The sequence below is a fragment of the Momordica charantia genome (assembly GCF_013281855.1).
Source record: "Momordica charantia cultivar OHB3-1 chromosome 2 unlocalized genomic scaffold, Mcharantia_2.0 BLBB01000002.1, whole genome shotgun sequence".
Lineage (NCBI taxonomy): Eukaryota > Viridiplantae > Streptophyta > Magnoliopsida > Cucurbitales > Cucurbitaceae > Momordica > Momordica charantia.
Genome location: NW_028275160.1, coordinates 6260750 through 6287581, shown reverse-complemented (window position 1 = coordinate 6287581; position 26832 = coordinate 6260750). Strand labels below are relative to the sequence as shown.

The window sequence follows — 26832 nt, the reverse complement described above, 5'->3', positions numbered from 1 at the left end:
CCACCTATCCCGAGATCTCATAGACCAAAAATATTAGAGGTGTTCAAAAATTTTGGTGACTCAAGCAATCCAAACTAGGTTGGGTTGGGTTCAGTTAAAAAAATCAACTTGAGTTGGGTTGAAATTTAAAAAAATTGAAAATTCGATTCACTTCGTGCTCATTAAATTAAAATATATATAATATATATATATATATATATATATATATATATATATTTATTTATTTATTAGGGATTTTATTTTCTTTCTTGCCTCCCACCTCCCTCCCTTGCGATTCCTCCCCACACCCTCCCCACTTTCTACATCGATAACCCTTGAATCGTTGCAATCTTAGATCCACCATAAAAAGTCAGCTCTATGTTCATTCTTTTCCTTTCCTCTCCTAATTTCATCGCCTCTCACGATTCTCATCTCTCTCGAACTCGTCGCTCTCAGTCTTTCTTGATCTAACTTTCTCTTACTTCTCTCAACTCGTCGCTTCTAAATTTTGGGTTGGTTATTGTGTTTGGTTCCATTGGTTCCCTAATATGACCAACCCACAAATTTAGGTTGGTCCAAAAAACTTCCCTACCTACCCGTAAACACCCACAAATTAAAAATATATATAATAATTTAACCCACAAAATCCAAATCCTGAATATATAAAGTATAGAAATAACAGTTTTACCTAATCCTTCACCCGCCTATACAACAAACCACAAACAGTGAATATTTATATAACTGATCACAAGAACACAATTCCATAAACCAAAATCCGTCGCCCTTCACTTCAAAATCTCTCTTTCTCTCGCTCCAACAACATGGGAAGATTCTTTGTTGTTGAATACGACACCGATGAAATCATTTTGATGTGCTCCGTTTGCCACATTCACATCGCCCTCCTCACTAATCTCATTCCCACACAAGACTTCGTAATCTCTCTCTCTCTTCTTTCTTCATACCTTCAAAACCCTAACAATGGCGCCCCATTAATCTTTAATTTCTTTTCTGTAGGATGCTTGGCCCGTCTCTGATGGACACGTCTTCTCTTCTACGTAATTAAGACTATATATTTATTTACTCTAATTATCAATATCTATATATACTTTTATTCGATTTCTCTTTTAATTTTTAGTGTGAATTTATTGGATTACCACAACCAAGGAAATGAAGGTTATGGTGAGAATAATCCTATTACTGGCGTACGGGTCTACTGTGTCAAATGTGCCTCATTCATGGGATATACACAAGTAATTACCAATTTTAATTACTTTCTTGATTTTCTTTTTTTTTTTATTAATTAACGTGTTGTGTTATATGTTTTAACTCTTCCATTTCTAATCTCTGGTTCAGTATTTTTTTTACGATCTATCCAAGCCATTTCGTACTCTCATTTTCTCGTAAGTTTCTAATTCTAGTCTCATTTACCTTTATTTAAACCTTTTTTACTTTTTCTTTTTTTGGGTTAAATATATATGTTTAGTCCCTAATTTTAGATGTTTGTTTATAGTCCCTATTGTTTTAGGAAAAAAATAAAATCTTGGTTTAGATTTTAATATTTTGACTTATGGACTAAAATCCACTAAAATTGAGTAGAGTAATAAAACTAAAATCCTATCATTATAACTGTATTTTAACTTATTAATTATAGATATTTATTTTATGATGGTTTGATGCTGAACCAAGAAAATATTCATTGGCAGGGGAAAGTTGGTTCCTCTGAATGTGGGGTTTGCGTGATGCTGAACCAATAGAGTTTGGGGAAATTAATGTAAGGTTCAAATATTAGGTAAATATATTCCATTGTCTTATTTTGTTAGAAGAAAAAATTATTATTTTGTTTAAAATAAATACTGTTTTTGCAACAGGTAATTCTCAAGGAGTGAAGAACACAACGTTCTGAAGCTAGAAGTTTAATTGGCAAGAAATGGCAATTGGTCATTTCAAATTCCATTGGATACTTTTTTTTTTTTTTTACACTATCAATTGGGTACATTTTGTTGCACATATGCCAATAAAATCAATTTCTACTTTTTTTAATTTTCAAAGTATCACATTACTAGAAAAAGAAAAAAAAGAATTCTAAGTAGCATTACATCCCAAGTATAATTTTTATATAATGAATGGGGCAAAATTATTTTCCCTCTAGATTTGACAAGTTATAATAATTTTATACAAAGCTTCAATTTCATCTAATTAACAATAATTTTAAATTTAGGCAAAAAAATGCTAAAATTGAATCGATTAAAGTATAAAATAAATCTTTACTTCTATATCATTTCTGCCTAAATTCTATCAATACCAAATATATGTTTGTTTTACAATTCATTGATAACTTTTTTTTTTTTTTTGCAAACAAAAATCTAACATACAGTTGATTATATAAATTAGGGAAAAAATTAAACTTTATAGATTAAAGCTAAAAACAATTTCGCTGAAGTGGAGAAGTAAACAACCGCAACCGAGTCCCCGGCGAGGCGCGTGTGGAGGCGCGTGAAGTGATTGGTTTGGTTAATTTGGGAAGATAATTTATGAGTTCTGAGCGGCTCTCCCTACCGGAAACCTCCTTTTTCCCGGATTTTTTGTTTCGCTCTTTCTTCTTAAGCGGATGGAAATGACAGATTAGACCCTCCTCTTCTTGGGAAATTGACTCAAATAACCTTCCAAATTTGCCGGATGCTCAAATGATCCATCCTTTTTAAATGTGCTCAAATAACCCACTTGAATATTTAATTAATTTTAAAAAAATGTGCTCAAATAACCCACTTGAATATTTAATTAATTTTAAAAGCTAGCAAAATTACAGTACTTACCCTTTTGTTCAGAAAACCAAACCATTTGCTTTATTTTTCCTCCTTCCTCGTCGTTTTCAACCCAAATTCGTCTTCTCGATTTTTCTTCGCAGTCCCTTCCGATTTCTTCTTGATTTTTGTTTCTCTTGACGATTGGCTTCGATTTTATGTGTGTTGAGGAGTTGAATGGTTATTTATTTGCATTGATTCAGTTTTTCGATGTTTAGATGAACGAATACATATATAATATTGCATCAATTTAGATTTTTTTCTGTTGATTTTGTTTTCTGGTGTTCTTCTTTGTTTCGGTCCCTGTTTTTCTTCGATTTTTGGTTTATGTTGGAATTGAGGTCTGTGGCTGCGGGAGTTTGATTTGAAATGTTTGAAGTGGTGTGGTGGGAGGTTGAAGATGAAGAAGTATTTTCGATGAAGTGGGATGGACCTCGAGCAAGGTTGAAGAAATCAAAAACAGCAAAATTAAAGGCAATGGTTGTTGTGAATTAAATGATTCCCGAGCGGGAATTAATATGACCCCGACCGAGGTTTTTTCCAGCGGTCATGTATTATAATTAAGGATATTTTGGTCATTTGATCTCCTCTGACACATCATTAATGCTTAAAGTAGGTCATTTGGGCACATTTAAAAAGGTGGGTCATTTGAGCATTTCATAAACTTTTGAAAGTCATTTGAGTCAATTTCCCCTTATTCTTCGGCTAATGGAAAAGTATTAAAATCTTGACCAATCATGAATTAACAGCTGTCTTTAACGTGTTTTTTTACTTTACTTAATGCCACGTGGAGTGTATTAGGTTTCTGAGGGATTTGAGCCAAGTATTGTGCATTCTTTTTAAAAAGATCTTCCATTTCCCCCATTCTTTAACTTAGAACTAAATTAACCAAAAATAAAAAAATCTAACCTCCTATTTAAAATCAAAATCTTAAAATAAATCAATTTATGTAATTTTAAACATGCATCACTAGGTTAAGAGACTGACTAACAATTTCTAAGCATTATTATAGAATAAATTTGGTAGAATTAATATTTTGAAAATAAGTTTTTAAAAAGAAAATTTTAACCGCTATTATATTGTTTTGTTATAAGCTTTTTCTTTTGAAGAAAAGTGTATATCACATTTAAAAAATTCAATAAATGTAAATATAGTTCAATTAATTTTTTTTTAAATAAACATATAGTTCATTAGTTAATACATTCAATAATTTCTTTAAAATATGGTAGGTTAAAATTTTGACCCATTGTTAATTACTATTAATTGATCTTTTGACGGCTACTCAGAAAAGTGAATATTATTAAATGATTTTATGATAGTGTAGGTAATTACTATCAAATGATCTTTTGAGTCTTTTTTACAATGATTGCATGATCCTATGATCTTTCTCATTTAGATATGATGTTAGTTTATCAATGTACTTCTCCTCCCTACTTAGGTATCACACAAAAAAACGATTTGTTTTTGTTGTAAAAAAATGTGGAAAATGTTAAATATTTAGAAAGATTAACAATGAATAATTACTAGCTCAAACTTTTGCCAACCTGTTAAGACATATTCTCGATCAAAGGTTCGAATCACCATCCCTAATTGTTCCCTTCCCTTTGCCCATGCTGTCGTTTGACTTGTTTGACACAGATAGAGAGTCTTTTATTCACACCATATTCAAAACAAAATGAAGGAATGTATCTTTGTTTGTTTCATATCTAGTTTGAAGAGACCAGCGACGAAGGAGAATAGAGACATGAGTAATGTCTAAGTAGTCGATAACGAGCAAGAAACAACGTCATATCATATCTTTAATGAGTTCAACCCACAGACCGTTTCCAAACTTAAAAATTTTAAATTCTACCGTTTTAAAACTTAGTAATTTAACCCAAAAAATTTGAAACTAAATAGACTATATATCGAATAATAATTAATGAACTAAATCCTTCACCCGTCTATACTACAAACCATAAACAGTGAATATTTAAGACACACAATTGCAAACAAATTCATCGCCCTTCACTTCAAAGTTGAACATTTCCCTCTCTCTCTGATCTCTCTAACAATATGGGAAGGTTCTTTGTTGTTGAATACGATCCCGATGAACCGGTTTTGATCTGCTGCGTTTGCCGCACTCACATCGCCCTTCTCACTAATTTCATCCGCCACGAAGATTTCGTAATCCCTCTTTTCTTTCTTCATACCAAAACAAACCCTAACAATGGCGGCGTCCAATTAATTCATTTCTCTTTTTTCTTTCTTTCTTTCTTTTTTGTAGCTTTGTTGGCCCGTCTCCGAGGGACAACTCTTCTCTTCCACGTAACACTACATATTATATTATTTTATTACTCACATTATCAACATATATATATATATTTACTTTTCTTTTTATTATTTTTAGTGTGAATTTATTCGATCCGGCCCCAACTCGAGGAAATGACGATGATGGTGAGGATCCTTTGATTGGTGTACCGGTCTACTGTGTCAAATGTGCCTCCTTCATGGGATATACACAAGTAATTATCATTTAATTATTACTTTCTTGATTTCTTTTTAATTTCTTTCTTTCTTTCTTTTTTAATTGAATTAACTTCTGTTTCTAATCTCTGGTTTCAGTATTATATTTACAGTCTATCCCTGCCATTTCGCACTCTCATTTTCGTGTAAGTTTGTGATTCTAATCTCTTCGGTTTGTAAATATTTTGGTTTCTCAAATTTTGATAACTTTGGTTCTTCAATTTAGATTTACCTTTACTAAAACTTTTTTAATTTTCTTGTTTGATTTCTACCCTCTTGAATTAAGATGTTTGTCTCTTCATTTTTTTTTCAGGTTAACTATATATTTGTTTTAGTTCTTGATTTTGCATGTTTTCCTCATAGTCTTATGGAAAAAAAACAATTGATTTAGATTTTAATATTTTTTAATTAATCAGCCACGTAAATGTTGAAATTGGCTTTGACAAACTTAAGTGGTGTGAAAAATTTCTACCAACTTTTTAGAAATTTTGAGAAATTAAAAACTTTCCTCATCTTTTTTTTCTCTCCTCTCTTACATTAGAGATTAAAATATACCTTGATCACTGGGTTTTTTTCTTAAATTGGGTAGACTAAATAAAACAACCCCTTAATAAAAAAATTCAAGTACCAAACTAGAAACGGGTTAAATCTCAAGGTTTTATACTGTATTTTAGCTTATTAATTATTAATCTTAGATATTTATTTATGATGGTTTGATGCTGAACCAAGGAAAAAAAAATCATTTGCAGGGGAAACTTGCTTCATTTGAATGGGGGAATAGACTGAGAGTTTGCTGAAATTAATGTAAGGTTCAAATAAGGTAAAATAATTATATCAAAAACCTTAAGTCTAAAATAAATATTGTTTTCTGCAACAGGTAATTTTCAAGGAGTAAAGAACAGAAAGATGAAGTTAGAAGTTTAATTGGCAAGATATTCAATTGACCATTTCAAGTTCCATTGGGTACATTTTGTTGCACATGCATCAATAAAATCAATTTCTAATGTTGTCTCTAAGATTTTACTAAGTCTATAATATTTTACATCAAAATATTCTTTAATTTTCTATGTTTTACCTCCAAAGTATCATTTTCATATAACAAAATGGGGAAAAAAATCATATTATACCGCTAAGTTTAACAAGTTTATCCATTTAAACAGCAAGCTTTCAATTTAATCCGTTTAGATATTCAAATTTACTTATATTGTTATACACTCGATAACTATCTCTTTAAAACAAAAGTTTCAAAAGGGTTTTAAATTATGTGATTAGAAATTTGATAATTAATTTTAAATTTTTTATCTTATTTTGGAACAAAAAAGATTTTTAAATAAATTAAATTAAAATTCTTTATTTATTAATTAGAAATTAAAATATGACAATTAAATATCGATAAAATCTTGCCAAATCGAGCTATTTTTATCTGAATTTATAAAAAAAAAAAAATTGATCATTCAAAATCATAAAGTATCAACCCCACATTTCAATTGAAATTCATGATCTTGAAATCTAAAAGAGACTAAAACTCGAAAAATTCATTAATTTTATACCAACATGTGTTTTAAATTTTGTGAACTTTAAAGGTTGTGCAGAACTAGAGAAGCGAGAACAGAACAAGTCATCTGGTTGATTCCTCGCCGGTAAATTCGTAAATAAGATATGACGAATACAGTATTCGCATTCAAATCCCTAATTCTTCCGCTACGATTTCCAAAAGACGATCATAAATTACAGATTCAACAAATTCTGCAATTCGGCCGTCTAAGCCGCCTTCGATGGAGATTTCGGTTCTTTCATGGCTTTATCCGTCTTCTTCGGCAGAAGAACCGGGTTGATGTTCGGAAGAACGCCGCCACTGGCGATTGTAACGCCGGCGAGCAATTTTCCGAGCTCTTCGTCGTTCCTGATCGCCAATAGTACGTGCCTCGGTATGATTCTGTTCTTCTTGTTGTCTCGTGCCGCATTTCCGGCCAACTCCAAAACCTAGAAATCAAATCGCATCCATTAAAGAACAATTCAATGGCGATCTTAGAGAAAGAGAAGGAGATTTTGTTTTATTAATTTATTTTGTTTACCTCAGCGGCTAAATACTCCATTACTGCGGCCAAGTAAACCGGAGCGCCGGTGCCGACTCGCTGAGCGTACCTTCCTTTTTTGAGATAACGAGCGATACGGCCGACGGGGAACTGCAGGCCGGCCTTGACGGAGCGAGAAACTGCCTTCTTCTTCTCGCCTCCTCTTCTTCCTCCGGCGCCCTTCTTTGCCTTGCCGGTGGTCTCCATTGAGCGCTGATTTAAATTCTTACGGCGGCGAAAACGAAGCTACAGATTGACAGAGAATCGTTGAGTCGGATCTTCAGGCCGCGTTGCTGCGGCTTTATACCGCAGCGGGAACCGGCCAAGGTCTTGGAAGAACGTGGGCTGTCGGATTGGAATTTAATCGACGGTTGTGAGTTATTTACTTTTGAGATCCGTGGCGCTCCCAGATGAACCAATGAGAAGCGAGTATGGAGATTGAGGAAGTCTTTCTTCTTTCTTGTAATTTCAAATTTCCCGCTACGTTTTTCACTTTGGTGAATTTTTAGTCATTTGAATTATTTCTATTTGTTTGCGTAATTTAGATTATTCATGTTTTACCTTATCGGTAATACAAATTATTGACTGGAACCTAAATTATTTAAATTGATAAATATATTTGGGAATTTTGGCTTTTTTAAGAACATTAATTACATAAATTTAAAGACTAAATTCTACTCTATAATTAAAGGCAATAACCAACAATACTTTCATTTATAATTTTTTCTTTTTGTTTTATTTAATTTTATATTAAAAACACAGTATGAAACTAATTATATTTGCATCTTATCCTGCACCATGCACCATCTACCTATTTATCGTTTAGACTATTAGTTCTACATTGGTTTAAACCATGTCGATTGATTTACTTGTTGTGACAATGCAACAAGTTCACATGTCATTTCGTCTTTAACATCAATATGGTAGATAAATAACAATTACTTTTATTTATATTTTGTCATTTTTCCATTCAATTTTGAGGGAATATTGGGAAATTGGATTTGAAGACAAATACTTTAATGAAAGACACATAACATTGTATTTTACATTTTCATTGCTTTTTATAATACACTATTGACTCATAAATTCAACGCTTACTTTAATACTTGTATTATATATTGTTATTGTATTCCTATTAAAATATGACATAAATTTGAATTATTTATCTACCAACAATCAATTCAAAGGGAAAAATTTCATTGTTACAAAACAATAGTTTCATGACATAGGGTGATTTTTTTTAGTAGAACATGTTGGGGAAGAAATTCAAACTCACAAACTTTTGGTTTGAGGTATATGTCAATTACCATTAAATTATACTCAACCATGACATAGAGTGATAAGTTTATCAATATTGTCGAAATATTGACTTAAGGAAATGAAAGGAAATTAGCAAGAAGGAATTGATGGAGATTTAAATCATCATTCATCAGTAATATTAATATTAGGAGGAAATTACATAACTAATTAATATTGTTTGTACTAAAAAATTTGTATTGTTGTTGTACTAAAAAATGTATATTTAAATATAGAATAGACAACTTCAATTTTTACATAAATAATAAATAAATAGTATAGTTGAAATCAAAGTGAAGCTAAAATGTAAGACAAGTCATAGTAGAAATATGTTCGAAGCTGAATAATCATTACGAAATTCGTAGATGGATCTCCAAATCGAACAAAAAGTGTTCAAAGTGGTGAGCATAGACATCAGACATGCTATATGCTCGAGTGACGAGCAAGACATACCTTATCAAGTCGGGATAGATTGATATGAAGTCTATCACAGTTAGGTAGATTAATAGGAAGGATGAGGTATCTTTGTTCGAGGGAGGTGTGCAAACAAAATTCCACATTGATTAGGGAGGAGAGTGATCCATAGTACGCAAACGATAACAATTATCTCTATTAGTACAAGGCAAGCAAAGTCGTGAGCGTTATGCTCAAAGTGAATAACATTATACAATTGTTTAGACACTTTGAGGTACAAGGATATCTGATGTCCTTATCATGCATTTCCAAGATCAGACAACCTTCCACCGTTTTGCTTCAAAGCTCCCTATATAAGCACAACCTAACTTATTAGGGGTGGAGTTTTGAAGACGTGGAAATTTAATCCTTTTTGTTGTAGTTGCTTGTACTTTATTGTAATTATGACTTAAACCATGTCAAAACTAATTGATTTTTTATTTTTTTATAATATGTAAGGGTGAAGGTTCAAAGTTACAATTTATTTATTAGAAATATGTATTAATTATCGTTGAGCTATGTTCACTCTAGCCACCATAAAATTGATTTACATAACTTTTATTATGAAATCAAATAGTCGTTACAGCATTTTTAGATATTCAATATATAAAATGTTAACAAAAATGTCATCTTAGGACGACACCTTTGTAAGAAGTTAGTTTGTCATTTCAAAGAAATATTAGTTTTATGTACAAACCATCTTGTTTGTAGCAAACAAATAAATGGGATTGGGAAGTGTGTCCGGAAAAGCCAAAAAGAAGAAATCCTTTGATAATCATTTTTGTTTTTTGTTTTTTTAGTTTAATTATTTTATTATTTTTAATTTTCTATTTTTAAAAAACGTAAACCATATTTGATAACTAGTTTTTGTTTTTAAAAAACATAAACCATATAGGTTTGGTAACAGGTTTTTATTTTTAGAAAACAAAAAACCAAATATATTTAATAATCATTTTTTATTTTTTGTTTTTAAAAAGTTAGAAAATTGAAAATATATATTAAAGAGAAAAATCTATATAGAGTAGAGATAATGTGGGGCAGGATCGAAGATGCGCTCCCATTCTGGTGCTTGTGAAAATTTTTAGTCCACCACCTCCACCTCGTTCTTCGATTCGGGAATCTAGAACCATGTAAAAGAATCGTTATTTTGGGAGGAGGATATTTACGGAAAAAATTACCGAGGAAAAATAGATTAAGAATAAAAATAAAAATTAAAGAAAAAAGAAATTAGAAAGAAAAACAAAAATTATAGTTAGAACAAATTTAAAGATAAAAACAAAATTTGAAATATTTTTTTTTTGAGAAAATAAGTAAAAAAGATAAATAAACATTATAATGAAACAAAACTATATAATTTTCAAATGAAAAATAGATTAAGAAGAAAAAGAAAAGTTTTAGAAAATGAAATTGTAGAGAGAAAAAGTTCGGGAAAATATTAACTTTCTATGGAGAGAAATGAGAGTGATTTGTTAGAGAAAAAAATAAAGATACAATAAAAATTTTGAAAGATAAATAATAATAAATATCTAAAATATAAAAATTTTGTAGAGAAAAATTTAAGATAAAAAAAAATAGAGTTAGAAAGAATTTTGTTAGAGATAAATATGAAAAAAAAAAGTTGACTATAAAAAAAATTCAGATTTTTGAAAAAACATAAATCGATTCTTGAAATTATTTTTTTCTAAATAGAAAATTGAATTAATTACCCAAAAACCTTGCTTTCAAAAAACTAAAAACAAAAAACGATACGGTTATGAAACGGGTCCTTAATAATATAGACACGATAACCAATGAAATTCTAAAACATGAAAACGAAAGTATCAATCTATCAATTACACACTAAAAGAAGTTCAAAAGAATGGCAAAAATAACTAATCCACCCAGTATTGCTTCAAATGGTTAACCACATAAGGTTAATTTTTGTGTAATATGTGGAGTGAGAAATCGAACTCACAAATTCTTGATTAGAAATATATGTCAATTACTGTTAATATATGCTCGTTTTGGCGACAACAAATCTTTCATATTAAGTTTTTGTTGATTTTCATTAATGATACGGACGTTTGATAAACTTTAACTGAGTGATGAAGGCGATAGTGATTTCTTTAAAATATGGGATCAAATTGAAATTAACGGCAAAATAACTCTATATAAAAAATAAAACTAATGTAGAAATGTTGAATTAAACTTATATTTAAATTTTTTATTTTTATTCTCAATTATAATATTATTAATATCAATACCAATATAGTTAAATGATAGTTGACATATGGTTTATTTCAGACAAGGACTAGTATTTATGATTAATTGGTATGTCATTATAAAAATTGAAATACAAATTCAGTCCATCAACTTCGATGAATGTGTTTATAGTCTCTTAGACAAATTTGAATAATGTAATTAAATTTTGAATGGTAATTATATGTATTTTTGTCATCAAGGACATTAATACTAAGTGAATTTGTTTTTTGCCATGGCAAAATGAGACACAATAAATCTATCTGTTGTAAAATTGCAACTTGCAAGCAATGATTTATACAAATTCGTGCTATGTTGACAAGAGAAATTGGAAAATCAAAGATCACTGTGATTGATGATGGATCGAACGACGAAAGAGGATTGAAATGACGACGATCGTTATTTGGAAAAATTGGGAACGTATGAACCGAGTAGCTTTCCACGGACAACTACTAGGCATACAAATGTGGTTACATTGACAAATTCACTTGATACTTACAATAAAAGATAAGCATCTAAATCAAAAGATAAACGACATCCAACCATAAGTAAATTTGAATGTCACACCGGGTAATATATGGAAGTTAAATTCACGCGGCATGGAGTGAACGAAATATTTTAAAATTGAAAAGGCGAAGTCGTCATTGCCAAAACTACATCATCAGTAGTAGATGATAAGACAATACACCAAAGACTTAAAAACCCTCTAGGAATAAGGGGATACAAAGCTATCATACCCAATTTATGTCCAATCGAATTATCTTATGCTAAATAATCAATAATTAAATTTGATTGAAATCTCATAAGGTAATATATAATATAGATGAGATCCCCATGAAACTTGAAAGCTAAAGATTGAATGCACGTATCGAGCAAGGAATGCCATAACCCACAATCTAGCCAGAAGAGCAACCGAGTTGGAATACTCTAAGAATTGGGGTCTCCTTCTCATTTGGCTGTGTAAAATGGTTCAAGATGACTTGAACATGAGTTATTAGAGAAATCTCTTTTTCGTTTTTTATTTTCGTTAAACTAGATGACGACATGACATAAACTGATACATGGTTTGTGGCTTAAAGAACATGGCGAGCAAATTCACTACAAGAAAAAGGAGCTTATGTGATGCTCTTTTTAGCAACATCGCACGGATAGTGTTGCTAGAAAGGATTTTTAGCGATGCCTTTGTTATGAGATGTCGTTAAAATCAATTTTGAGCTACATATATCAACGTACGTAGCTGAAAATATTTTTAACATATTGAAGTGATAGTTTGAATATATAAACAACATGATCTATATGCGTTGGAGAGCAATTATAAATAATATTGTAATTTGCATTCCAAAGACTAAAATGTACAAAATATTTAATGTGTTAGGAACCATAAGCATGCGAGAACTATTCAAATGTTTCGTAGGATTGTATTTATCAAGAATATGAAGGCAGTGTGCCAAAGTATTAGGAGTAACACTTCCAACGATAGTTATGGAAAAAATGGGGACGACATGCAATCTTTGATAAATAAATAAGTTTTAGAATTTAAGTTTGTGTGACACATCTTACGTAGTGTTGCACTTTATGCAAAAAGATGTTTGAATACATAGATCATACATTATTCTGGTATAGCATAACGAAATAGAAATGAAATTATTATTTTCCATTAATACTCGGGAATATGTATAGAAGATTTTATATTTTAAATTAGTAAGATCAATAATCTGAGTATAAATTAATAACCAACCTTCCCGACTAAACTTAGACTCAACTATTAAAGTATAGCCGCTCAAATTCACATTTTAGAATTTTGTTTATAATGATGGTATATTTTTAAATTTTATTTTGTAAAATATACCTACATATATTTTTGGAACTCATAGTATATGTCAATTAATGTTGAAATATGTTTGTTTTGACGGTTGTTAAAATAATATTATATTACTTATTTATTGCAAATTCATATTTATTCTTGTTTTATGTTCTTAATCCCCAATACCCTTGGAAAAAGAAAATTAATCCAATAAAAATGATAGAGAAACTCGAAAGAGATATTTACATAAAAGCCGGTAATTTTGATGACAGGTCATGCATCCGCAACGTTCCGAACAACCAATGCGAGGTTCCCACGTGGAATCAAGACTTAACATGAAGACAGCTCTTCCCGCTACCTCTCTCCGCCGTTGATTAACTACATAACTCAAATTCGATCCAACGCACATTATGCAGCCACATCAGCAATCTGCGGCTCCATCTAGTAGCCAATTAGAACTCTCCCACACCAGGTATAAAGATATTATTCCAGATGAGAACCTACAACAAATTTCTTCAAGTGCAGCTATTGTTCTTGATTCCTATCGTCGAATTTCCAGCCGATTCTCCTTTCGTTAACTTGCAAAGCAATTTCTGATGGCACCAAAAGCAGAGAAGAAGCCCGCCGAGAAGAAGCCGGCCTCCGACAAGGCGGCAGAGGAGAAGAAGACCGTAGCCGAGAAAGCCCCGGCGGAGAAGAAGCCAAAGGCCGGGAAGAAGCTGCCGAAGGAAGGCGGCGCCTCTGCCGGAGACAAGAAGAAGAAGAGGACGAAGAAGAGCGTAGAGACGTACAAGATCTACATCTTCAAGGTGCTGAAGCAAGTCCATCCGGACATCGGAATTTCCAGCAAGGCCATGGGAATCATGAACAGCTTCATCAACGACATCTTCGAGAAGCTGGCTCAGGAGTCATCCAAGTTGGCTCGATACAACAAGAAGCCCACCATAACTTCCAGGGAGATCCAGACCGCCGTTAGGCTTGTTCTTCCTGGCGAATTGGCCAAGCACGCCGTTTCAGAAGGTACAAAGGCAGTGACGAAGTTCACGAGTTCCTAAGCCCTCTGCTAGGTCAAGCGAGGCTTTCCGATTTCTCCGTTTTTGGCGAATGAATTGAAAACTGAAAAATTAGGGCTATGGATTGTGTTTGTCTCTTGATGTATTAGTGATTAGGTTTTGATTTGATTTTGTGGATTTATCCTCATAGATTGGTATGATTTGTAAATTCCGATCCTATATCGATGTCGGTAATGAAAGTAATTTTTATCCCTCTCCGTCGACCTCCATGTTTGCTCCTCTAGATTTTGCTTTGAATCGCATTTCTGAAACACCATTTTTTACCTCTAATCTCCGAACCCCTAAACTGGATCTTGCTGACTGAGTTACGAGTTGGTTTCTGTGCGATCATCAAAAATTTTGTTCTGTAATTTGTGACAGTGATTACACCATTTTATCCGGAACATTTTGCTTGAAAAGAGGTGAAAATTTTTGTTCGTTTGTCAATGTTTCGTGAAAAAAAGGAGGCAAGTTTTCAACGAAGGAGGCTGCCAATGCGTCAAACGAGGTACACCTCCCAAACTTCCTCTTCTTCCTTCACCCCCAAAATCTGCCCTACTTGTTGGAAAATTCTCTGCATATCTCAAAATCCAATCACATTTTGCTCTAATATCTACAATTGAAATGAATAATTTTATAACTTCGAAATTATGTTTAAATTTGAGATTTTGGTTGAATTACAAGTTCAATTTTTTAATATGTTTTTTTTATGAGTATTTAAAAGTTGTAGTAAGTGTATTAACCACTTGAATGTGATTGCATGTACTTTTTCAAAAGTGTATGAAGGTTGGCAGGAAGTCGTCCGATAGTTCTGCAACAAGAGATCAAAATTCTTGAAGCCATGGCTATTTGCGAAGGATTAAGAATGATAACAATGGAAGAAGAAGGAAATTTATCGATTTATGTGGAATCTGATTGCCTTTAAGTCATAAATCTTTTTAATGGCAAAGAATCTGACCTTAGAGAGAATGAGTTATTGAAGAAGGCGTTCAGTTGGTTTTGAATGTAAATGTTGTGTCGATGATCGAGATATTTGAATTGGTGGCTCATGAGCTTGCGAAAAGAGTCAGAGATGGAGAAGATTTTGTCTAGTGGAAGCGTGGGAGGAGGGAGAGATGCCATCGTGGTTGTTAAACCTTCTTCATTGGGAACTTCCTGAAGTTTCATTCGTGTTTCTTTTATAAAAAAAAAGGTTAGCAATCACGATGAGTTATCATTACTATTATAAATACTATTTTATATTATTTTGGTAAGAACTCTGTAAATAACATTGGAAGAATGAATCAAAATATGGTAATGTCCAATTAATATTTGAGCTAAAATTGAATCAAAATAAAGTAAATTGAAAACAAGGATTTGAAAAAAAATTAAAAACAATGGTTGGAAGAAGGACGGAGGTGGAAGATTAGAGAGCAGTGGGGTGCAAGAGAGGATAGATGGAGAAAACCAAGTGATGGCCGTAAATCTGATGAAATACAAAATCGAAATCGTAAATTTAGAACCTTCCAAGCCATGCGGACGAAAATATATAAAAGGAAGAAGAAGCAACAAAAAATACATCAGACGAGCCCACTATTAAATTTAGTGAACAAAGTTGTAATTTAACATGAAATTTGTTAAGTTGTGACCAAACAATCCTATCTTTCAAATATGGAAAATTAAATACAAAAGGAAGCTTAATTTGATCCTAATCTGCAATAAAAATGATATCGAGAGACATTTACACGAAAGCCGGTAATTTTAGTGACAGGTCATCCATCCGGCAACATTCAGAGCAACCAATGGAAGGATCCCACGTGGAATCCAGACTTAACATGGAGACAGCTCTCCGCCGTTGATTATCTACCAAACTCAAATTTGAACCAACGCAGATTAGCCAGCCATATCAGCAATCTGCGGCTCCAAGTAGCAGCCAATCAGAACTCACCTACACCAAATATAAAGATATTAACCCAGATGAGAGAGCCATCAACGTTTGTCTTCAAGCTGCAGCGATTCTTATCGATTCCGATCGTCGAATTTCCAACCGACTCTCCTTCCGCTAGCTTGCAAAGCAATTTCCTATGGCACCGAAGGCAGAGAAGAAACCCGCCGAGAAGAAGCCGGCCTCCGACAAGGCGGCGGAGGAGAAGAAGACCGTTGCCGAAAAGGCCCCGGCGGAGAAGAAGCCGAAGGCTGGGAAGAAGCTGCCGAAGGAAGGCGGCGCCTCTGCCGGAGACAAGAAGAAGAAGAGGACGAAGAAGAGTGTAGAGACGTACAAGATCTACATCTTCAAGGTGCTGAAGCAAGTCCATCCGGACATCGGAATTTCCAGCAAGGCCATGGGAATCATGAACAGCTTCATCAACGACATCTTCGAGAAGCTGGCTCAGGAGTCATCTAAGTTGGCTCGCTACAACAAGAAGCCCACAATAACTTCCAGGGAGATCCAGACCGCCGTCAGGCTTGTTCTTCCCGGTGAGTTGGCCAAGCACGCTGTATCCGAGGGCACGAAGGCGGTTACTAAGTTCACAAGTTCTTAAATCCCCTCTTTGGTGAAGTTAGGGTTTTCTGATAGGTTATTTTAGGGGAAACAAGCTGAAATGAAATTAGGGTTAGGAGAAGCTCTGTTTGTTACTTATTACGATGTTGTTGTATTTGTTTTACTTTGGATTTGTCAATTTCTCTCCATATATAGATGCTTATGATTTGTAAATGCTTCTTTTATGTGCCACTAATGGATGAAATTTCGTTCACTTATGTTTCTGTCGAATTGTTTATCTGTTACAGGCTTACAGCATATAGTAGTTACGTTCTTATTTGGATTGATTTCAGTGGTGCTCATTGTGTATGTCTGTTGTGTTCTTCCTCGCAGAAATGCCGATTCTATTGTGCGGAAGAATAAATTTTATTGAATTTATTTCTCATCTATGTATGAATATTGGATCCATGACCTTGATTTGGATATTGATTTGTAATTGTTAGCCATTTCTAAGCATGGTCTAAAATTTGACTTGATTTTGTAAGCAGTTTACTTTTGTTCCTCATTTCTTGAGGATCTCACATGAACTGGGCTACAGCCTTGAATTCCATGTCGTAGCCTACCATTGATGCTCCTGCCTTTTACCTGCTGCAGCTACAATTGAAGAAAATCCACTCTGTTAAAGACTTTTTCGGTGAGATGATTTTCTTCCTTGGTTTTTTTTTTTTTTGGATAAGAGATTCTTTTCTTCCTTGTTATTTGATTCTTTGAAAGAGTAAAAAACCATTGCTATTGAATTAACCCTCTACCATGTTTAACTATTTATTCAACTCTATAAGAATGATATTATCTAATCAATTCAATGTTTGAATACTATGTGACTTTCTATCTGTTTATTCATACCATCAAGAGATTCCATGACTTCATACTAAGATAAGGTACTTTTAAAGAACTTGATCTCAATATTTAGTTTTTGATTAGCATTTCTTTAAGTCAGTACTGTGGAAATGTATTTACACGTTCTTGGGTTATTAGAAGTTTTGAGAAGCAATCAATCCTACGTTTGTTTCATTCGAATGCAACCAGAAAGTTATTTTCTCTTAATATTCTTTCACAATGATCTCTTACTAAGATGTATTTTCTCTTTGCGAATCTATTTCTGAATATATATACCCATATTTCCTTTAGCTCCTTGTTCCAGATTTTCTGTTTCTTATTATTGTTTATGTATACAAACATGCTTCATTTCTTCCCTTACATTCAAAATAAAACATTTTATATAAAATACTAGTTCAGAAACAGAGAATCAAGGAAATTCGTCCCCCATTATTGCTGCAGCTGAAAAATCTAATGGAGTCTGTGTGTGGATGGAGAAGCCATGGGAGACCTCAAAATTGTTCATCATATCTCCATTGCAGAAACTTGGAAGCTTCGCTGAAAGAGAAAGACGTGGCAACCTGATAATGAATCATAGATTGAGATCGCCGAGTGGCAGTTAGTTAGACGTGCACCCATTTTCCCTCTTTCTCCGTTTAATAAATTCCCATGGCCACGTTCATCCGCATCGTTCCTTCTCTCATGGCCATCTCCTTCCTCCGATTCTCTCTCTATCCGCCGCATTGTCTCACCGCCGCCAAGTGGACGGCGCTCCTGACGCTAACTGCAGCCGTGGCCTCGTTCGCTCCGGAGTTCATATTCACCAATGCGACGTCGCTTTCGTCGTCGTTCTCCAAATCCTGCCGCCGAGACGGCTACATCAGGATCCCGCTGGACCTCCCTGGAGATGTTCTGTGCTTGCCGGCGAAAATGGTGACCCGCTCCAGTTTGGATTTCTTCGTCCCTACCGTATTCGCTGCTCTCGGCGTCGGCGTTTCGGTTTGCTTCGTTCGATCCTTTGGATTGTTGGAGAACGCCGAGAACTCTCGATTCGATCGAAGTTAACTTGTGTAAATCATTCAGAACTTGTTGTTTCATTTGTAATTTAAGTTGACGATGTTTCATCATTGGGTTCGTTTTTCCTGACGAGAGTTGGGGAGATGATCTTCTCACAGAAGATCAGAAAATTTTCATGGGCCTTGAGAGAATCTGCATTGGCCCATTGAAATGGGACCCACTGTTAGCTGGTCAGCCCAATTGAAACGTAATGGTCCTCCGCCTCTTTGGGCTTGCATCGCGTATTGCACAATTTTATTTTTCCTTTTAAATCAAAAAGTTTCAGATATTATAAAAATATCTACATTTTCTAGATAGGCTTTATTTCGTTGTCACATCTTTAATTTAGGTTAAAAAATACTTTTGATTTCGTACTTTGGTTAAAGTAATAATTTAGTTCCTAAATTTTGATTTGTAACACCTGTACTTTTTAGATTGGTAACAATTTAGTTTTTGAATTTAATATATAATTAATTTAATTCTTATAATTTAAATGGGTAATGATTTAGTTTTTATTGTAGTTTTTTTGGTTAAGTTTTTTATATATATAGATAGATAAATTAGAGGGACCAAATATGGTTATAACTAGAAAGATTAAATTGTTATATGATAAAACTTGACACTTCATTTTAGTAATTTTTTTACCATATGGACTAAATTGTTATAAATTTTAAACTACAGAGACTAAATCGTATAAATTAAAGTTCAAGGACTAAATTGTTACCTTAGTGAAAGTATAGGGACTAAATCGTTATAAATTAAAATTTAAGGACAAAATTGTTACTTTAATAAAATGACCAAATGTATTTTTTAACCTTAATTTAAGTATCTTTATCTAATTCCTAACTAAATACTTAAAAGATTATAAAATTCCAAGTAAATAATGATAGACTAAATGTCAACAAGACTCTAAAAACCAAAAAGAAGAAAAAGTCAATGAGAACCCGTAAATTTATATTATATATATTTGAACTTATAGCTTCTTAATATATTAATTTGTCCAATAATAGGTGTAACTAATAATGAAACTTGTTTAAAAGAAATTAATTAAGTAATATGAGTAGTTGAGTGGTTAGATATTGAAGTCGGAGATTCAAAACTCTACTCCCCACCAATTCAAGTAAAGAAAGAATATTTACAAGTCATAGTTAATTCACGACAAATGTTAAAATGATTTTTTTTCCTTTTAAGAAAAAACTTATGCGCAATATCTGTTTTAGGGTTTTTAAAATTTGCACATTTAATAAAAATTTCATTTGATCAAAAATTGAAAAGTTGTATAAGAGACGTGAGCATTACGGCGTCGTAGCGGGCAAAAACGCGTACAAACCATGACCCGACCCGATCCGACCCGATTATATTAAGTCTTCATATCAATATCAACAAATAAAAAATCTTCAGGTATCGCCTTATTCTCTCCCAAACCCTTCTCTTCCGACGGAACAGCGAAACCCTAATTTCCTATTTTCTCAGTCTTCTCTTTCGACTGCTTCACTGTTTCTTCTCGATTTCTCTTCGAACATGGCTGCTCCTCTGGATATGAGCCTCGACGATATCATAAAGAACAACAAAAAATCCAGATCCGGAAATTCCAGAGGTGGTCGCGGCCGACCTTCCGGACCCGGTCCCGTCCGCCGATTTCCCAATCGTGCCGCTAATCGCACGCCTTATGCCGCACCCAAGGTATGGCTTCGAGTTCTAGGTCGCTGTATCTCCTCTTTTCCCTTTCGAATTTTTTTTAATTTTTGTTTTGATTTGTGAATCTTGCGATAGGCACCGGAAACGGCTTGGCAGCATGATATGTTTATCGATCAGACTTCTGGATTCGCTGTGCAAGCGGGGCGAGCCTCTGCCATTCAGACTGGGACTAAGCTTTACATATCTAATTTGGATTACGGCGTTTCCAATGAAGATATCAAGGTATTTATTACTCTTGTGAATGAATAAAAAGAGAGGAGAGATAGATAGTTTCTTTTTGCCTACTGAAAGTGGTGGTGCTTACAGGAACTTTTTTCAGAAGTTGGTGATATGAAACACTACTCAATCCATTATGATAAGAGTGGAAGATCCAAGGTATCCTACGAAGCCTGGCATAATACTGGTTCTTGTGAATTCATTATATTGGTCGAAGTTTAGAAGTCCTCTTTTCCATAGGGAACGGCAGAAGTAGTTTTCTCACGACGAGTAGATGCTGTTGCGGCTGTCAAGAAGTACAACAACGTGCAGCTTGATGGAAAACCAATGAAGATAGAGATTGTTGGAACTAATATTGCGACCCCTGCTGCTGTTCCTACTGCCGCTGTAGCCCCCTTCGAAAATTTAAACGGGTTTCCTAGAAGGTACTGGATCTTATTCTAAGTGGCAGAAAATAGGGCATGAGTGATCTGCTTGATGAATATAATTGGCTGCAAGCACTAACACAATGTTCCAAAACTTATTATGAATCGCAAGTTGTGTTCGTATGTCATGTGATATTTGCTGTTTTTAGTTTCTATAAAGCCTTTGTTGATATAACTATTAATATTTTCCTTGTATTCACGAGCTTTTGTTCTGCTTTTATAACTATTAATATTTGCTGTTTTTAGTTTCTATAAAGCCTTTGTTCCTATAACTATTAATATTTTCCTTGTATTCACGAGCTTTTGTTCTGTTTTTAAGAATCTCCACTGCAGCCTGCCCATGGCTGCTACTTAATGTATCTAGTACATTTTAGGTTGTAATATGCTATTGTATTTCTAGTCTTGAAATCTGCCTCTAGGCTCATTATGCACTTGTATATATTTATAAACTTTATTCTGGTTCTTTTTTATTTTCAGCTGTGTTTGCTTGATTCTGGTGGCATTCATTTTATAATTAGCAGTACCATTGGCTATGGCATTGTATATCGTATGAACATTGTTTTTGACGTGGAACAGGCAGCAAGGTAGGGGTGGTCTGCCATCACGTCAACGTGGCGGAGGCGGAGGAGGTCGTGGTTTTGGAAGAGGGCGTGGGAGAGGAAGAGGTCCCAGTGAAAAAGTTTCTGCCGAAGATCTTGATGCGGACTTAGAGAAGTATCATGCCGAATCTATGCAAATAAATTAGTGGATGCTTATATGCTTTGATGCAGCCACCCCCCATCTGTTTGCTGTATCGCTACCATTGTCTTACCTTCGCAGAAATGGGCTATAGTGTTCCTTAGAATTGGTTTGAATTTCTTTACAACTTTTTGGGCTTTTGTTGTTTAGCTTTCATATGACTTCAGCATGGTAATGTAATTGACGAACAGAAGTCAGTGTGTACTCTGCTTTCATTCACTAAGTCCTTTCTGTTTCATTTAATGAGTTGGGAATCGAAGTGGATCTATTACCCTTTTGCCTCCCGATCACATCTGCAAGGATGACATTGGTTGGAATAAAATGCCACCCACCGCTGCAAATTATACAACAAATGAGTTGCTGTTCCCAATTGAGGTAAGGCATCTTCATTTCTGTACAGTCGATTTCTGAATTCTTTTCTAATAATTTCTAACAAATTCGTTATTTCTCTTTTAATGTTTTCTCAGGGAACTTCGACTCGATTAAAAACGAATATTTAACCATGAAGTGTTGAACATTTCAAGGGTTGGCTAACGTGCTAAAAGACAAATAGTCTTGATAGCTATGGGATCCGACTTGGTCGAATTATTTTAAGAAACTACCAAGCTGAATTTGTTGCCTTTTGGTCTTACGGAATCCTCATCTCTGCCTGCGTTTTATGGTAAAAATGCCTGGTTACAGGTGATATTCTTGTTTTAAAAGTAATTGTTGATCAAACATGTGCAACGTGGTGGTATTCTACTGCTGTTCTTGTGGAAAAATCCGCAGAGCAATTTGCCGCAAACATGGGGGCGGCGGGCATATTTATGAGGTACCATACCATCACTGGTGAGGACTGGACTGGTCAAGTTTTTCGATATCTGCTCGAGTTCTGCTAGCACATGATGGATTGCATCATGCGGTCTTGGCTGATCAACGAGCGGGAAAAACTTGGCCTCGCAGGAATTTATTTAAATACGCATTTTCTGCATGTGTTTGAATATGTTTTAAACCTGCCTGTGGATTGTGTTCCCATGTGTTAGTTATAGATGATGAAGGTATGTATAGTGGTGTAATGTTATTGGATTCTAGAACACATTCAGCGATGCCGTAAGTGGCTGTCTGTGTGTTTGATTTTATCTTTTCCTTTTTCTTTTTTGCTCTTCGATTAAGCAGCAAGAATTGCGAATTGCCCTTATCTTTAGCTTGTTCTATGCGTTTGGTATTAATGTATCTAGGTTGATCGCGCTGTCCCAATTTTGGTATTTGTTATATGTTCTTAGGTTTTTACTAGATGTTACAGTATGAATTTTAACTCTTGTTATTGCGTTATATGAGTTGGAATTTGACTATGTTCTTTTTGAAAAAAAAATTGAACTTGCAATATTTGGAAGTATACTTTATGCACATGCCTGCCATATCTTTCCCGTATGCTATGGTTTGTGTATTACTGAATGTAAGCTTTCCTATTTGAAAGGATGAGTTTTTTCTCGTCAATTTAAGCTTTAGAGTAAATTAAATGTCAGAATGTCACCTATACCCTTGGTTTAATTAAATTAATCAAAATTTTCACTCTGAAATTTTGTATTCATGTTGTGAACGCATTTATGTTACGAATAACACTTTAATATAAGGTTAATAAAAAGCCATGGAACTAAGAAGAGCTGCTATTTTTACCTTGTGTTTCTTTCTAGTGTGCGTAACAGTAAGTTTTACGTTATTTTTGAATATTGTCATCCTTCCTCGACATCACTCAAAGTTGTTTTATTTTGCTTCGCGGTTTGTCTTCTGCACCCACCCATTTTCTCTCTACAAATCAATTTATTCTTCTTCCTCAATTCTCTCCTCCAATTTACGCACCAAATTTTGTCCAATTTCCCCCAAATTCTCTATCTGTACTCATGCCTTCTAACGTGGGCAACCATCAAAAGACTGCAACCAAGTCCCTTGGCCCTCTGTTGGAGTAAGAGCACCTACCTTATACATATAGTGATTCCACTGATACTAAACTTTGTTACTACAATTTCTCTCAAGTTCTGTAGACGCTAGTATTCTCTGGCCACCTTCACTGACAGTTGGCAGCTAATTAAACTAATAATTAGTTTAATTTTAACCTTCTTTAGTTTGGCCGAACCACCATGGAAAATTAAATAAATAATAATTTATTTTACACATATAATATCCATGTAATTAAAAGAAGATAATAACAAATTAACAATTGGCGTAGCCCGGACTTGAACCGGAGACCTTGAGTGTGTCAAGCTGAGCTGGCCCATACCGTAAGTGGCTTGCTGTAATTGTGTTTTATTTTGTCCTTTTTTTTTTCCTCTTCGATTAAATGACAAGAATTGCCTCTATCTTGAGCTTGTTCCATGTGTTTGGTATTTGTTTATCTAAGTCGAAGGCGCTGCCATAATTTTGGTATTCTGGTCAATTTAAAGTTGCTTATGTTTTTAATAGAGATTTTTCCGGATGGTATAAATTTGATGTGTTTTTATTAAGCGTTATAGTATAGATTTCAATTTTATTAACTTATTATTTGAGTTGGAATTTGACTATGTTCTTTTCCGCATGCAATGATTTGTAAACTATTGAATTTAAGATTTCCTTTTTGAAAGGATGAAATTTTCTATAAATTAGTCTCTTCAATTTTCAGCCTTAGAGTAGATTAAATCTTCAATTTTCAATAAATTAGATTAATCTACTCTATCCATGGTTTGATTTGATTAATAAATTAAAGGATAAAATACACTTTAGGTTATTGAATTTGAAGATAAGTTTTTAATTAATTTCTAAGTCTAGAAAATTGATAGTTTGGTCTTCTAACTTTAAAAAATGGTTATGAAATAAAATGTTTCAGTGTCAAATTTCTGTTAATGTCACTGTTGATGTGGAAAGGTAAAATAATATGTTTAAGATTAGATGTGATGACGCAGCTTGTCTCTTTTAAATGATAGCATTGATCAAAGACATCCAATACATGTTGGAATAAGTATTAAATGGGGAAGAAACAACAATGCAGGGGTTCAAACACAGAAACTTCCTACTCTGATACCATGTTACGGATGAATAAACTACCACTCAACTCAAAAGCTTAAACTAATGGATTAGATAAATTTAATTCATATATTTGATATCTAATGATCAAATTTACACACTCAAACTACTCGCATCTGAAATAAAGGAAGCCGACATATAAATATTAGCTCTTGAGGATGCTTCAACTCCAGCGAATTAAACTAATAATTAATTTAATTTTCCATTTGATTATCAGTTTCCTTTCAGTCTTCTTCAGTTTGGCAAAACCACCTTGGAAAATTAAATAAATAATAATTTATTTTACACACATAATATATTGTAATTAAAAGAAGTAAAAAGAAATAAAATTAACCATGGCGTCGCCTGGATTCGAACCGGAGACCTTCGGTGTGTTAGACTGACGTGATAACCAACTACACCACGACACCTTCGTTGGCAACGGTCTCTAAGCTTATATAAATTTTCATAAATTGAGCCTCGAAGTGGGCTTGGGCTAGGCCCATTGGTCCAAAATCTTAGACAGAAGGAACAACTTACTCGCGATTCTCTTAAAAACATTAGACAGGAATTTTCCCATTTCACGGCGTATAAGTTTTGAGTGTTTATAAGGTAATCTTCATTTCCTTGTACAATTTATGGAGAGTGATGAAATTAAGTGAAAGGTCTTCAAAATGATTCATAAGAAAAAGAGGAACGAACATACAGTGCAGAATAATTCTTGAACAGAAGTAGCATTCCATTTCCTTGAAAAACCGATTACAGCCTACTGCAAATCAAGAAACCAGATCTACATCCAAGATCTATAATCGATCATGTAATCAGCATCTACAACCTAACCTCCGAAACCGTACAGAGTCCTTCCCTGCCTCTTCAGCGCATAGACCACATCCATGGCGGTCACCGTCTTCCTCCTGGCGTGCTCCGTGTAGGTTACAGCGTCGCGGATCACATTCTCGAGGAAAATCTTCAGAACTCCTCTGGTTTCCTCGTAGATCAAACCGCTGATTCTCTTCACACCGCCTCTACGAGCGAGACGGCGGATCGCAGGCTTCGTGATGCCCTGAATGTTGTCCCTCAGAACCTTCCTGTGGCGCTTTGCTCCTCCCTTTCCCAAGCCTTTGCCTCCCTTTCCGCGCCCAGACATTTTTGGAAGAAGAAGTTTATTGAACGGAGATTTGAAATTGGCGCTGAGTTGAACTCGAGATTGAACTGGTTGGGAGAATTTATACCAGCGCACGTTGAGCGCGGAATTATGTGGTTCGTTGGATCTTCTGTTGATCTACGGTCCAAAGGGTCGATCCGCGTGAGGCTTCCGCGGATTTGGATTTATTTCGCGGGTATAATGTAGAGGTGAAATTTCTAATGCCAGGAAGGGAAACTTCCACAAGCGCGAAATTTTTTTAGTTAATTTGTGATTGTAATTTAGTTATAATATTTTATTTTTATACTCGTGGCTATTGTGGACGAGGTTTTAAATATCGTTGTCGATGGAAATGTCTTTATTTCATGGAAAAATCGATAAAATGTTGATGTCGATGGATATTTCTATAAAAGTTATAAAAATTAAAAAATCATATAAAATATTTAAATTAACAATCTAAATTAGTTAAGAATAATTAATACTAATATTATGTATATACTAGTGACATTTTGTTAATATTTTTCATATATTATCAGTTTTTTTATACTAGAATAAAAATGTCGTAGATATGTCAATGGAAATGTCAACAAGTCGACGGATATTTAGAACCGTGATTGTAGATGGTTATAAATTTTTTATCTTTCAATGAAAAAAATAAGTGAAAAAGTTCTAACTAAATGTCAATCATGCAATTAGTTAAGGCATTTATCCCAACATAATCGTTAATTTAAATCTTGTTGTACTAAGAAATGATTTAATCAGATAGGTGAGTAAATTCTAACTTTCAATCCATTTAAGGAAAATACAATTAAACTTTTAATCAACTAAATTTTCATTCTGCAGAAAGATAAGAGTTTTTTTAGTTGGATGCGATCATTTTTGGTTGGATTTTGGATTTGAGAATTTAAGTTTTGAATGTTGTAATGTTATCTATTTGCGACTAGCTTTGAATATTTCAATGATGGATTTTCAAATTACAACAATTTTTCAAATATAGATT

At 33.8% G+C, this 26832-nt stretch overlaps 6 protein-coding genes and 1 non-coding gene across 7 annotated transcripts; 4 read left to right on the top strand and 3 right to left on the bottom strand.

Moving 5' to 3' along the window:
* Positions 1-6805: 6805 nt before the first annotated feature.
* LOC111016995 (histone H2A) lies at positions 6806-7641 on the bottom strand. Its single transcript, XM_022292620.2, has 2 exons — positions 7361-7641; positions 6806-7268 (listed from the first exon to the last, which is right to left on the bottom strand). Exons 1-2 carry the CDS (start codon positions 7565-7567, stop codon positions 7047-7049), a joined length of 429 nt encoding a protein of 142 aa, XP_022148312.1. The 5' UTR covers positions 7568-7641; the 3' UTR covers positions 6806-7046.
* Positions 7642-13651: 6010 nt separating this feature from the next.
* LOC148212729 (histone H2B) lies at positions 13652-14421 on the top strand. The gene has a single exon (XM_088120747.1). The coding sequence runs from the start codon at positions 13748-13750 to the stop codon at positions 14204-14206; it is 459 nt and encodes a 152-aa protein (XP_087976873.1). The 5' UTR covers positions 13652-13747; the 3' UTR covers positions 14207-14421.
* Positions 14422-16158: 1737 nt separating this feature from the next.
* On the top strand, positions 16159-16938 carry LOC111017046 (histone H2B). The gene has a single exon (XM_022292689.2). The coding sequence runs from the start codon at positions 16267-16269 to the stop codon at positions 16723-16725; it is 459 nt and encodes a 152-aa protein (XP_022148381.2). The 5' UTR covers positions 16159-16266; the 3' UTR covers positions 16726-16938.
* Positions 16939-17088: 150 nt separating this feature from the next.
* Positions 17089-18909, top strand: LOC111017044 (uncharacterized). The gene has a single exon (XM_022292686.2). It carries the CDS (start codon positions 18210-18212, stop codon positions 18603-18605), a length of 396 nt encoding a protein of 131 aa, XP_022148378.1. The 5' UTR covers positions 17089-18209; the 3' UTR covers positions 18606-18909.
* A 1073-nt stretch (positions 18910-19982) lies between these two features.
* Positions 19983-21950, top strand: LOC111017043 (THO complex subunit 4A). Its single transcript, XM_022292685.2, has 5 exons — positions 19983-20279; positions 20370-20516; positions 20601-20669; positions 20751-20935; positions 21512-21950. The coding sequence occupies exons 1-5, from the start codon at positions 20118-20120 to the stop codon at positions 21678-21680; spliced, it is 732 nt and encodes a 243-aa protein (XP_022148377.1). The 5' UTR covers positions 19983-20117; the 3' UTR covers positions 21681-21950.
* A 3095-nt stretch (positions 21951-25045) lies between these two features.
* On the bottom strand, positions 25046-25119 carry TRNAV-AAC (transfer RNA valine (anticodon AAC)). The gene has a single exon. It is a non-coding gene; the product is annotated as a tRNA-Val (tRNA).
* A 277-nt stretch (positions 25120-25396) lies between these two features.
* LOC111017045 (Histone superfamily protein) lies at positions 25397-25981 on the bottom strand. Its single transcript, XM_022292687.2, has one exon. It carries the CDS (start codon positions 25833-25835, stop codon positions 25524-25526), a length of 312 nt encoding a protein of 103 aa, XP_022148379.1. The 5' UTR covers positions 25836-25981; the 3' UTR covers positions 25397-25523.
* Between the last annotated feature and the right edge of the window lie 851 nt (positions 25982-26832).

Bases quoted from the DNA above. Each gene is read 5' to 3' on its own strand.
- LOC111017046 (XM_022292689.2), top strand. From the start codon at position 16,267: ATGGCACCGAAGGCAGAGAAGAAACCCGCCGAGAAGAAGCCGGCCTCC.
- LOC148212729 (XM_088120747.1), top strand. From the start codon at position 13,748: ATGGCACCAAAAGCAGAGAAGAAGCCCGCCGAGAAGAAGCCGGCCTCC.
- LOC111016995 (XM_022292620.2), bottom strand. From the start codon at position 7,567: ATGGAGACCACCGGCAAGGCAAAGAAGGGCGCCGGAGGAAGAAGAGGA. The intron at 7,269-7,360 runs GTAAACAAAATA...TTTGATTTCTAG, and splicing joins TGGAGTATTTAGCCGCTGAG to GTTTTGGAGTTGGCCGGAAA.
- LOC111017045 (XM_022292687.2), bottom strand. From the start codon at position 25,835: ATGTCTGGGCGCGGAAAGGGAGGCAAAGGCTTGGGAAAGGGAGGAGCA.
- LOC111017044 (XM_022292686.2), top strand. From the start codon at position 18,210: ATGGCCACGTTCATCCGCATCGTTCCTTCTCTCATGGCCATCTCCTTC.
- LOC111017043 (XM_022292685.2), top strand. From the start codon at position 20,118: ATGGCTGCTCCTCTGGATATGAGCCTCGACGATATCATAAAGAACAAC. The intron at 20,280-20,369 runs GTATGGCTTCGA...ATCTTGCGATAG, and splicing joins CGCCTTATGCCGCACCCAAG to GCACCGGAAACGGCTTGGCA. The intron at 20,670-20,750 runs GTATCCTACGAA...TCTTTTCCATAG, and splicing joins ATAAGAGTGGAAGATCCAAG to GGAACGGCAGAAGTAGTTTT.